This window comes from Saimiri boliviensis, chromosome 1 (genome assembly GCF_048565385.1).
Source record: "Saimiri boliviensis isolate mSaiBol1 chromosome 1, mSaiBol1.pri, whole genome shotgun sequence".
Classification (NCBI taxonomy): Eukaryota; Metazoa; Chordata; class Mammalia; order Primates; family Cebidae; genus Saimiri; species Saimiri boliviensis.
Genome location: NC_133449.1, coordinates 285,376,129 through 285,388,885, shown reverse-complemented (window position 1 = coordinate 285,388,885; position 12,757 = coordinate 285,376,129). Strand labels below are relative to the sequence as shown.

The 12,757-nt window shown below is 41.2% G+C and overlaps 1 protein-coding gene across 1 annotated transcript in view; it reads right to left on the bottom strand.

The window, feature by feature from the left end:
* The window catches only part of MARCHF11 (membrane associated ring-CH-type finger 11), a 119,309-nt gene extending 106,779 nt beyond the window's left edge, over positions 1–12,530 (bottom strand). Inside the window, exons 1-2 of the mRNA XM_010343083.3 lie at positions 11,786–12,530; positions 10,460–10,615 (exon numbers count right to left, since the gene is read on the bottom strand). Of these exons, the coding sequence (XP_010341385.2) occupies positions 10,460–10,615; positions 11,786–12,313 (684 nt within the window). The 5' untranslated portion in view covers positions 12,314–12,530. The remainder of the gene's footprint in view (positions 1–10,459; positions 10,616–11,785) is intronic.
* Positions 12,531–12,757: the final 227 nt, after the last annotated feature.

The following is a 12,757-nucleotide window of genomic DNA, read 5'->3' as shown; positions in this document are numbered from 1 at the left end:
TCTGCAATCAGCAAGCTGGACACTCAAAAGAGCCAAGGTTGTGGTTCTCATTCAAGTCTGAAGGCATGAGAATCAAGAGGGTTGAAAGTACAGATCTGAAAGCCTGCTAGTCCAAAGGCTGATACATTCAAGACCCAGAAAGATCCAGTGTTTCTTCAAGTCCAAAGAAAATAATGATGTTCCAGCTTGGAAACAGGTAAGCTGAGTTCCCTCTCATTCAAGGAAAGGTCAGCCTTTTTTATCTAGTCAGGCTTTCAACGGACTGGCTGTGGCTCCCCCACAGGAGGGAGGCCATCTCCTTTCCCGGGTGTTTTATAGGTCTACCAATTCCAATGTTCATCTACCCAGAAACACCCTCACAGACCTACCCAGAATACTGTCTGACAAAATACCTGGGCTCCCCATGACAAATAAAATTAACTCTCAAACCCAGTTTATTTTCATTAGCATCATTAACACAATCTATAATTAGACATTTTTTGTATTTATTTGCTCACTTGTTTTTCTTCTGTTCCTCGCCCTCAATAATTTAAGTCCTAGAAGCAGAGGCCTTGCTTGTTTTAACCAATTCTGTAACTCTAGGGCCTGGAACAGTGTCTGCTATGTAGTAGCGGTTAATGTGTTGAATAAATGAAAAAAGAATCAATAAAAAACTACCAATTATATAACTCATAGTAGAAAATAACAGAGAATACTTTGAGGCTACCTCCAGATCATGAGTCAAATCATCTTCCAGACCAAAAAATAAGGAAATGCAAACACATACTGATCTGTCACTGTGTCATGTTATGTGAATAATCATGCATCCATCATCATTTCATACTGGAATTCTCCCCACAGGCACTTCAAGGGATGGTTGGTGTTTTCCCCTGAAGCTTATTGTAGTAGAGCTTAATCATGCTCAAAACAGAGAACCATATTTCTTTTTCAAGTTTCCTTTTCTGTAACAGATACTACTTTCAGTCTTAGTAGTATTCAGGTTGAGGGGAGGAGGTAGACGAGAGGCAGAGAGATTCATCACCATGCTTATATGTTTCACCAAATCCCTCAGAAATGTTTCAGTATCAAAGCATCTTTCACTCTGTAGCCCAGGAACCATGTCACCCACAGCTACCCAAAAAATTCTGGCACAGTTAGTTGTAATCTTGTTGGCTTAGCATTTTTTAATGTCTTTCAGCTTCTCAAATTGCTGAAAATCGTCTAGATTTGAAAATGAATTTAAAGAAGCTGTGGTAGTATGAGTGAGAGACCACCGTGAAAGCTAGGACTGTTTAGGAGGACATGGAAAGGTGGTTTCACATTCAAAGTTTCTTCCTGCTTCCAGGGGAAGAAAGATTGGCATAGAGTTGGTCCTAGAGAATGCCACGCAGGCAAAGACTTCCACCCTGTTCATTGTGCCCGTCTCTCCATCGGGCTGCAGGTCTCACTGGAAATCTCCCACCTACTCATTCCCACACAAAAGATGAGAGTCAGGTGACTTGAGGAAAAGGAGGAAAGAGATGGAAGAAGGATGAAACAGGTATTTACTGAATGCTCAGTACAGACCTGGAAAATCTTGTGCTCTGGACTACTCTAAGATTTTTATTTCCTTTATTAAAAAAAAAAATAGAGAGTGCACTTGTATACATATTCATGTTTGTTTTTTTTTAATCTACAAATGTAACATAGGAAACAAGTTAATACTAGGGAGAGAGCTGGGGGAGGAAACAGGGCACAAGTATTTCCTGTGGTCTCTGGAAATTGGTTAATAAGAATCTAAGTAAAATCCCCTGATGTTTTGTGCAAGATGTTTCCTTCTTAACAGGTTGAACAAACCAACACAAACCTGTGTAATTTTCTGAAATAATCCCTTATTCGTTTGAACTATTCTACAGCTCAGAGTCAAGACACAAATAGAGTAGGGAGATGAAATCTTTCACAACCTCAAGACCATATAAAACATAAAAGTGCCAGGAGGGTTTCTGGAGTAAGAGCTGGATCCTCATGGGCAGCAATCCCCCACAAACACTCTGTGCCCAAATAAAGCACTTGGCCACCTGTACAAAATCAGTATACTGAAAACAGAAGAAAAATTAAAAGGCCCAATAAGGCAACAATGGAACTCTGCTATTATAATGAAGATACATTGTCCAGTTATCATCAGTCAAAACGAACCAACTTAAAGAGGTAAAAACTAGAGAGAAAGCAGCTTTGTAGATGGTGGTTTTCAAAGCATTCCACTCCTAAGGGAAGGATGGAGTAAGAAATGTGTCCTCAGTAAGGTCCCTTATTGACTTTACCTATAAGAAATGTTTCCAGGCTTTTGTTATGTCTTCCCAAATAACAGATTCCAGTCCACCTCTTCTTGCATCAACTTTATTTGGCTAAATCATGTGGAATGGCTTTTGAATGATGAGTTATGCTCACAGGGAAGATGTTGTCAAATATCCAAGGGTATAGAAAGCACAAACCACAGTGCAGCTTTTCTTGGCCAACTCCTCTGTGTCTGCCATCCATTTACTTGTAATTGTAGGTGATTATGTACGCATCAGTCCATTCCCTGCTATGCTGAAGGGTCGGAAGCACTCTCATTTTGCCCTCAGAGTCATCCCATTCTACTCTCAGAAGGTCCCAAAATAGAAAGAAGCTGAGTTTCCTTTATACTGATCCCTTTAGCAAAACATCAGTCACATCCCAGCACAGCTACACGCCAAGCAAAGCAGGAAATTAGTGAGGAGGAAATAGCCTGTTCTCTGGCTATATCTCCCTGGGTTTGAGTATTGTACTCACCAGTGGAAAATCATTTTTGAAGTTATGTTACAACTGTGCAGACTGCTCATCAAAAAAGTCACCTTGTTTTCAGCCAGGTGGCAGATTTCACACCCAAAATGTATATCCAGTAGACACTCTTAGCAGCTCATCTATATCCATGATCATACGGTAAAATTTCTGACAAATTATTCAAATTCCCTGAACAAATGCTAGAAGAAACCCTTCAACCAATGACAATCTCAAGAAAGCGAGGGTGTCACACATGGGTAATTCCACATTCACAGTCTTTTTTCATGACATTTTATTTTTTGAAAAGAGCAGATACATCTCAGTGGAAGCTTTTATAAAAAAAAAAAAAAAAAATCTAGGTTTAAAAAAATAGATCCCTGTGTTACTCTCAAGGCTTTTTCCTAGGGTCTGAAGAACTGAACATATTTGCCCAGGAAACTTGAGAATAGCATTATTAGAAGATCAAGTTGAGAACAAATGGAAAATTGACGACTATTAGATGGCTAATATATGAGTAATTGATGCAATTTGATTTTCTTAAGTCATATTCTCACGGCAAAAATAACATCACTTCCATGGCTCTGGCCACCTTACAAAAACACTCATGTGGCATCTATTCATTCATTTATTCATTCATACCATAAATACTTATTGAATGCCCACAAAGTGGCCAAGAAATGAATGTCAGCAGTATTGAGCTTGGTTATATAATGAGCTCTGAAACCTGTCCCACTCACTGCTATGCTTGTCCCTCAGAACATAAGCCCAGAAACCCTGAGCAAATTAAAATCATCTCATTTCGAAACATTCAGAAGGGAATACGCCAAGGATATTTGCTGGGCTGCATATAGCCTGGGGGTGGGGCATAAGAGCATTCTCCAAAATGTGTTCCAGGACTCAGGGAGAGAAAAGAACGGTAGCCTGTCCCAAGGACACTTAACTCTGAGACGCCCCGGCTTTCCACTCCTGGCTTAGCCAAAGGGACTCCTCAGAATTCAGGATTTGAGTCTGTTACAACCAAGAAACTGTCTCAAAAAAGCAATGGTTTTAATATTTAGAAGTTAACAGCATTTCGTTATGGAGCTAAAATGCCATCATTTCTAAATAATGTTAAGTTTACAATGAGATCGTTCAAAATTACAAATTAACATAGAAATTCAGAAACATCCCCCTCACTGAATTTTCTAAGAGGTCATAAAAATCCTAAGTCCATATCAATACTTCATCTGTTTAAATTACTACCAAATGCAGCTGGATGAACCCAGCTTGCCCCTGTTTTTGTTTGGCCCATGAGTTTTTACATCTTTTAATGGCAGGGGAAACATTTTTAAAAAAAGAATACTACTTCTTGATACATTAAGGTGACATGAAGTTCAAATTTCAGTCTCTATAAGTAAAGTTTTACTGGAACACAGCCATGCTCATTTATTTACACAGTGTCTACAGCTGCTTTCATACTACGACGATAGCTTATAATGACCCTCCTAGCCTAAAATATTTCCTGTCTGACCCTGTAAAGGAAAAGGCTTCTAACTACTGCTGATTTAAATAGTAATACAAATGTTACCCAATGAAGACAGCTTGGAGCCATGACAAGATTCCTCTACCCAACCACTGCCAAATCCTCTTGCCATCCTGACTTCCTTTAACCCATAAGTCAACCCATTTCTGCCTAGGAATACACTCTTTCTTCTACAGGAAGCTCAGTGGAGGGGCAAAGAAAGCAGAGAAGAGGAATGTGTCTAGGGGGATGCATTTAAAAGGGCTAGAAGATGTGTAGAGAAGGAAGTCCTGAGGGGTATCACCTATAGGATCCATATTGTCCCCAAGCTTCATTCTAACTAGTTAAAAGCAAATACCAGAGCACAATGCCCTAAATGGCCTTCGGCTCCTTTTACCACTGTCTCAGAACCATCTGGCCTACGAGAAACTGTAAAATCACTGTACATGTAGTCAGTATAGTCAATTAGATGGCTATAGTAGTATACAAAGTAAAATTTACATATTTTATTCAGCAGAAAATCATTCATCTGTTCTCGTGAGTAAAATGCAGCTTTTTATGTTTTGAAAATTAGTAAGCAAATGAAACAAAAACAACCGCTAAGGTGAGAAAGCTGCCTCGTGCTATGCTGTTCATTGTGACATTTTTAGTCACCTACAAAATATTCCAGGATAGACGTTTAAATCTTACATCTGAGCATCTTTTTTTTTTTTCAGTTATTCAGGTATGGTAATAAAAAGTCTCCTCTCAGCTTGTCATTTGCTATTAAATCTACAGAGAATGGTAGCAAGAGCAGCAGTTAGAGAAAAAGTCAAAGGGGTGGCTCACCATGTCACGGGGTTGCACACATGCAGACAATTTTAAGCCATGAAATGCAAATGTCTTGAATAATTTCAAGTGACAGCATGCAATGCTGATAGTTCATGCTCTGATGTTTTCTTCATACATTTTCAAAACCAAAGTCAGTTTTCAATGATAATTTGTCAGCTCCTTCTAGTGTGTAAGCTACCACCTTCTAATAGTCAGTTTTGAAGGTGGAAATGCCCCTTTCATGATGGAGCTCCATTTTGAAAAGTAATGACCACGGGTTCCTCGGAAAGTTAATTAAAGTTCTATTTATGTCCTACAAGAAGGTCTGGAAACTGTACCTAAGAAGGATAGCCAAATAAACCTCCACCTGCTATCTAATTCCCCACTGATTCAAATCCATTATGATAAATCCCAGGGTTTTCAGAACATGGATAAAATGAAAAAAAAAAAAATCTCAAGTCCTTCTCATTGCTAAGAGATTCCCGAGTCATTCTAACTGCTATAAGAAGATCTGCTGCTGACAGCACATTAGGAGTTTAAATGAAAAGCAGTAAGGGAGAGGCCAATAAAAAATATTACAAGCCAATAACAATGGCCAAAGCCTAATTCCTGAAAAGGCCTATGGACCACATGCAAGTCTCAATCCCTTCCCAAGTAGGCAAGGCAGACAGATAACACCAGTCCTTTCCTCTGGTGCTCCAAGAAAAGGAGGAGGAGGAGGAAGAAAGAAAGCTGGTGAACACCATGACTCCCTGTGACTGATGCTCAGCTACTGCTTCTTCTGTGACTGTCCCCCGGGGATCTCAGACTTCTCGAACCTCCCATCTACTCACAGGTTACAGGCACCCCACCTGACAGGAGCTGTTCCAAATCATAAATGAAGTATGGCTCCCTGACCTTGAATAGTGCTGCCTTGCGCTTGGCCACATTTAAAAGCATCTCATTGCTCCAATTATGAGCAGACTCCAGTAAGGACATAAATAAGACCCATGGTGAGGGACATCTGGAGAGTAAATATGCTCACTGCACTGAGATCATTATATCTCATTACACCTGCTTTAAAAAAATGCTGATTCATTCATCATGGATGTCAAGTGATTTGGTCAGAAACCAAGGTGGGATCCCAGAAAGAGCAGGGAATAAAAATCCAAGGGTAAAGAATGATATGGAAGAGGAGCCACTAACTTCACTTTGGTGACACAATGAGAAGTAAACAAGAAGGACCTGTGGCAGTGAGCAAGTGAAGATCCCCATCCCTTAGCTGACTGAACAGATCATAATATCCAGAGCCAGCAGTTAAATGGAACCTGCTATGGGCCAGGTGTTATTCTAAGCATTTCATACATATTTTGTGTCTAATTCTCAAAATAAGGGATAAGACAGGTATTGTCATCTTCTTTCTGAAGATGAGTCAAGGGAGATGCAAAGAGTTTAAGCAGTCTAAAATAACATAGATATTACCTTAAATTTACATATCTTTTTCTTTGTCTAGGCAATACAGTCTGTCTTTCAGACAAAGTTCAAAATTTCACATACAATACTTTATCCCATAAATGTTACCTCTTCGAAGATGCATCATGCCTCTGGAAAAAATACTGAACCCATTTATAAGCTGGAATATGGCTTAATTAATGTATAATGCTCCCAACATCTCAAAATAAAACCGATCTTACATGTTCATCGTTTCACTAATTTTAGACCAGATTCAGAACAGAACTAGCCTTTACTCTTAAATTGTCCTTAATGTGTCATCTTGGATATGTTAATAAATAAAATAGATTCTGCAAGTAGATGCATTTTAATTGCCTCAAATGTCTTAATTAATTCCTACTGCTAATGATACAGCAATTCAGGTTTAACTATGTTGTACAGGATGCATCTGCTAGCTTTCTATTGGGTCACGTTGCTGAGCATCAGTGAAATCCAATGAAATTGGGAGGTTAGACCCCAATTCTTAAAGAATTCAAATGTCAATGAGACCAACAAGTAAAACTAAGGTATTAGGCTCACTGCAGCACATTTTCCTCACACACACCTGCTTCCTGGTAACTGCTCCTTGCCCTTCTTTGTCCTCATCTTTCTCTGAGCACAAGGAAATACAACATGGTAATACTCAATTGTGAAATTGCTTGAGGTTATATATCAAGCACCAATGGTGAGTGCTTGCATACATCGTTTTAACCTCCTTTGGTTTAGAGCCCTGGAAAGGAAGTTACATTGATATGTGCTGAGCTACCTGGACTTCATGAGGACCAAATGCAGAGAGCAGGTCAGGAATGCAGGGCCATTTTAGAAGCTATCTCCTATGGTGGATAAAGATGGCAGAAGGGCCAGACTCCAGAAGTGGAGTCTATTTCCCCTTTGAATCTGAGTTGGGCCTGTGTCTAGCTTCACACAAGAGAATCCAGCAGATGTGAAACCACGTCACTTCCAATCCTGGTACTTAAGACATTTGTAACTTTCACTTTCATGTGCTTGGAACTCAGCTATCACAGTGAGAAGCAGGAGCCACATGGAGAGAGAACTAAGACACAAGGTGGCAGCCCCAACTGAGCTTCTAGCCAAAACCAGGTCAAATGAGCAAGCCTTCTTGGATGTTCCAACCTGGTTAAGCCTTTGGATGAAGATAGTGCCAGGTGATGTGGCACGCAGAGAAAGACCTCTCAGCTGACCTCCATCAACCCATAGATTCTTAACAGATCATAAATGACAGTTGTTTGAAGAACCAAGTATTGACATGGATTGATATGCAACAATAGGCAGTCAAAACCTTTCCAACCCATCTTAGAGACCCAGGTTGAAACTAGTTCCCGCCTTTTCCAGGACAAGTCATGATAGACCCAGAAACATCAAGGTGGCTAGGATGGAACTGAGAGGCATGCTCTCCAACAGGGCAGCTAAGACAGTGGACCCTGGGCCAGACTGACTAAGCCTGAATCCTGGCTTTGCCTTTTATTAGATAGGTACCTAGTAGAAGTTACTTAACTTTACCATGCTTCAGTTTCCCTTCGAGTAAAATAGAAATAATATTCCTCAACTCTAGACTTGCCATGAAGATTAAGAATCAATATCCATATACATAAAGCATTTAGAACAGTATGTGGCAAACTGTTTGTGAATATCATTGTTTATTCTCTGTATATATACATCCAAGAAACCACCTGCTTACAAGGGATTGGCTCCACACCAGCAAGGGAGAAAACTAAGAATCTGAGTGAATGCTCAGTTTATGAGTCATTCGTAACAGAAATGTCAGACAAACAGCTAAACTTTATCTGAGTATAAGCTACTCCTATATGTTAGATTTCAAACTTGGGGAAATTTACAACTGATTTCTGTTCATTAAGAGTACCAAGCTTGATGTGTGTCTGATGCAGTCACGGAAAGTTATTTCATCCCCAGCATGTTCTGAGCTGTCATCACCACATTCATATCAGCTTTGTTTCTAAATATGATTTTGTAGGTCACTACAACAATCAGATCAGGTTACAGATAATAGTAGTATTTATAGATGTCATAATAAAGTTAATCCTACATGGGTTAGTAATACCACATTAGTTTCTGGTTTTTAGTTCTTTTGGGGGAAAAGGAAAATCATATGTAAGTTTTTGGAGTTACTTTTTAAAAAATAACCATTGAATCTTTTGTAAATGAAGCAATAGTAACCAATTCTTTTTGCTACAGGATTAAAATTAGTAAATATATTTTTTTTGCCAAGCTCTTTATCTCTTCTCTATTTGAAAATGTACATCAAGTGCTTATCTCTATTTACTTCAAAATTAATCATCCCAAATGAATTAACATATAGTTGCCATAAGTTCAAGTTTCTGAAATAGTCTTCTCTTTCAGCCAATGAGAGTCTGACCACAGCTCTTCTCGGGGAACTTTTGAGTCTAAAACTCTTATTATTTTCTCGCATATTTTTATTGATAAAACTGTTTTAAATCCAATTATACTACCTATATACTAGTCTTTGAAAATGGTTTCATCTGTTTTTCAAGACAACTATGATGCATTCATAAACTGATACCCAAGTAATTCAATCAGAGGTTCTGGGAAAAGGTGTCAGGTTTGTGCTTGTCTTCAGCATGGTAATATCACTCATCCATATTGTCTATGCTTTCTCTTTCCAAATTATTCATAAACCTTAGGTCAGCTTGAGAAATACATATTTTCATTTTGTGCTTGCTAATCATGACTTAAATGGAGACTATCAGAGATGCAAATTAATTGCAAACTATATAAAGGATGCAAACATTTTAAACTATGAAATTTAAATTATTAATGCACTAGTAATTCAGCTTCCAGGTTCCTTCAGCAAACACTAATAGTTCCACCTATATCACATTGTTGAATAAAAACCAAACTGGGTGATTTAGATAGCAACAAAGAACACTAGAGTTTATTACATTTTCCCCCTCCCAACTTTGCAATTCCCTATGATTTTTCCTTTCATTACTCCTTTATCTCTGCTTTGAACCCTATTCTTTTGTGTCTGCTTAACTTCAGCCTACCAGATATCATAAATTACACAATATTCTGCTTTTCCTTAAGATGTCATTCCTAATATTTTATATTCTACCTGTCTGTTCAAAGAACCTGAATCTGTTTAACAATAAATTTTTAAGCCTATTTTCCAGGGCATTTGTAGATTTATGTGTATTGTGTTATCATGTGATTATACACAAGAAGTTTAAGAATGCAAGAATACTATTTCAGTAGTATTGTTGAGAGTAACTGTTGGGAATACTTCTGCATCCACTCTGTAGTTGAATACAGCAAAGAAGAAAATCAACCAAAATTTAACTGCAAAAGAACATCATATGAAAAAGAAAGCCTGGGTAAGTGGAAAGAGCATTCAGATTAGAACTAATAGGTTTAACCAAAGTTTTCATACCAGTAAAGTTTTCCTTTACTCGTATCTGTTTTCCGTAAATGGAGCCCATTAGGGCTTAAATGCTTAAGTTACCAAAATATTAATAAAATCAATTGTGTAGCATTTCTAATGAATAAAATTGATTTAAGTGAGGTATAAGTCATGTTACCAACTTGCCGTTTTAGAAAATGTGTTTTCTAATGAATAAAATTGATTTAAGTAGAGTATAAGTCATGCTACCAACTTGCGTTTTTAGAAAATAAGATGAGTATCATTTTATGAATAAGTAACAAATAAAGGAAACTATTTGATTAAAATGTCTTTTGAGTTTCTCGGATAAAATGTCACGGCTTTCTCAAAACACATGTTTACAAATTCTAATCTTGGTTTTACTGTAATTTGCACAAAATATTTTTAAGTAGTATAAGTAAGTATCCTTAGTAATAACTAAGCTTAAGTGCTTTCATGTTAACAAAATTATTTCAGGAAAAATAAATGTTGAAGCTGCTTACCTGGCAAGGTTGTTTCATTTTAATGGCTATAACATGGTATCTATAACAGCAGAGTTCACAGGTCCAGGAACCTCTCTCACTGATCCACTTTAGCAGGCACAGCTGATGTGTATACCGAACTGACCCATCACATCGGCAGGGGTTTAACAGTTCACCCTAAAAAGAAAACAGCTCAGTGTGAATACTCGTGTCTGTGTATTTATTGTAAAAACCTAATGCTTCCTTTCTTTTCTTTCAAAGCCATTTACTTAGGATACAGCATCAGGCTCTATTATAGAAAATGAAATTAAAATTTTATACCTCTGGTGGGACTGAAACTAAAGTCTTAAAACTATTTCAAAGATATTGCTTAGAATTATGACATAAACGTTCTACCAACATACAAAATGTCTGCAAGATATAGCTCCCAATGCCCGTGGGGGAAAGCTGTACTATTAAATCTCTTTAATAACTTTTAAGTGGATGGTCAGATGCATTTCCTCTGCAGTTATTCTTAATCATTGCTAAAGAAGAAACGCATAGCATCCCAGAAAGCAGCATTATGCTTTTATTTTTTCTAAATGTAGCATCATAAATATTGACTTAGGGCACTATATTCCTGAAAGCCCGTATATTCGTATGCAATTTCCTTACTTTTAAAAATATTACACTTAATGTTTTCTCAGACCACACATTTGTGAGGGACATAAACTTATTCTTTCTTCTGCATGATTACTCTCATATAAGTTTGCATGCCCCTACAATGATGTTTATAATTTTAGAATTGTGTTGCTGACAGAATATAAAGTACATTGTTGGCATAACAGCCTTTCTTTCAAAGTACATTCCTATTTCTCTTGCAAAAACTATCACATGCTTTTCACATACGTGAGATTAAGTCACCAAAATTTGCAGTAAGGAAAGATCCTGCCCTTTCTGACTGTGATATGACATCCGTCTCAAGATACGTTTGCAGAAAATGGACTTCACCTTACATCTGACAGGTTTGCTTCTATGCATAAACCAAAATCCATCGAGTAATTCACAAAATATACTTTTGGCATGATCAGTAAAGCACCTGAGGAACATGTAGCTGCTAAGCCAGGAAGGAAAAAGAAATGTAGATGAAATTAAACTCAGTATTCCACGCTGGGACATTTTTATTTGCCTTCACAGTAAGGGAAAGGGGAAAGAACGCACGCTGGAGCCAACGCTCAGAGTGCAGAACCAGAGGAGCCTCATCCGAGGCAAACTGAGACAGAGGTGTGCGCTGTCCGTGGTGCTGAAAGCTGGACCGGCGCGAGTGGGAGCCGCCGCCGGCTGCCTCGGGGTCCCGCCAGGCCTTACCTGTTCCGCGCCCTGAAAGCAGATCTTGCAGATGGGCTGGTGGTGCTGGTGCCCAGCACGTTGGTCGCCGCCGCCACTGCTGCTGCTGCGGCTGCTACACACCGAGCGCGTCTCGGGCTGGTCGCCCGCGCCCCGCCGCTCGCCCTCGCCTCCCGCGTCGGCCTCAGACTCCCCGGGGCCGCCTTTCACTGCCACCGCCTCCGGGAGGCGCCTCGGACCTTCCCCGGAGTCGCCAGCCGCCGCCACTTCCTGGCCGGCGAGCTGCAAGGGCTGCGGCGGCGGTGGCAGCTCGTCTGCGCCCCTGCGCCGCGGGGCCACGTCCCCGGGCGGCTCGCTCGGCTCCGCGGCGCGCTCGGAGGTCTCGGGGGGTGCGGGCAGCGGCGGCAGGTAGTGCGGGGCCGCGGGAACCTGGGCCGGCTCTCCGGGCGGCTGCGGCGACGGAGGCGGGGGAGGCTGCGGGGGCGGCTCGGCGTCCCCACTCTCCGCCCCGCAACACCGACTGCCGCCGTGGCAGCCCTCAAAGCTCATGGCTGTGCCGCCGCCGCCCTCCTGCCCGCCCGGCTGGCGGGCCGGGCTCTGGCTGCAGGCGCGGAGAGCGCGGAGGGGGCGGGACGGAAGAAGGGACGGGGGAGTAGGGGGAAGGGGTTCGGGCGCCTGGGGCTGGGGGGCGGGACGGGGAGGGGATGCGGAAGGCCAGGCGGCGAAGACTGGGGCTGCCGTTCCGTGGAGCCGCCGGCTCGGCTCTGATGGAGGCGGCGCCGAATTCGGATGCGCGTGAGAGCCGCGCCGCGGAGGAGGGGGGGGCCAGGGAAGTGAGGGGGCGGGAGGGAGGAGCGGCGCGGTGGGGGTGGCAGGGGCGGCAGGGGCAGCGGGGGGCGCGGAGGCGGGGGCGCGGGCGCGGGGAGGGTGGGGGTCGAGGAGCTGCGGGAGAGAGCTCGGGGTGCGGCGCCGAGGGGCTGGGCTGGAAGTGGG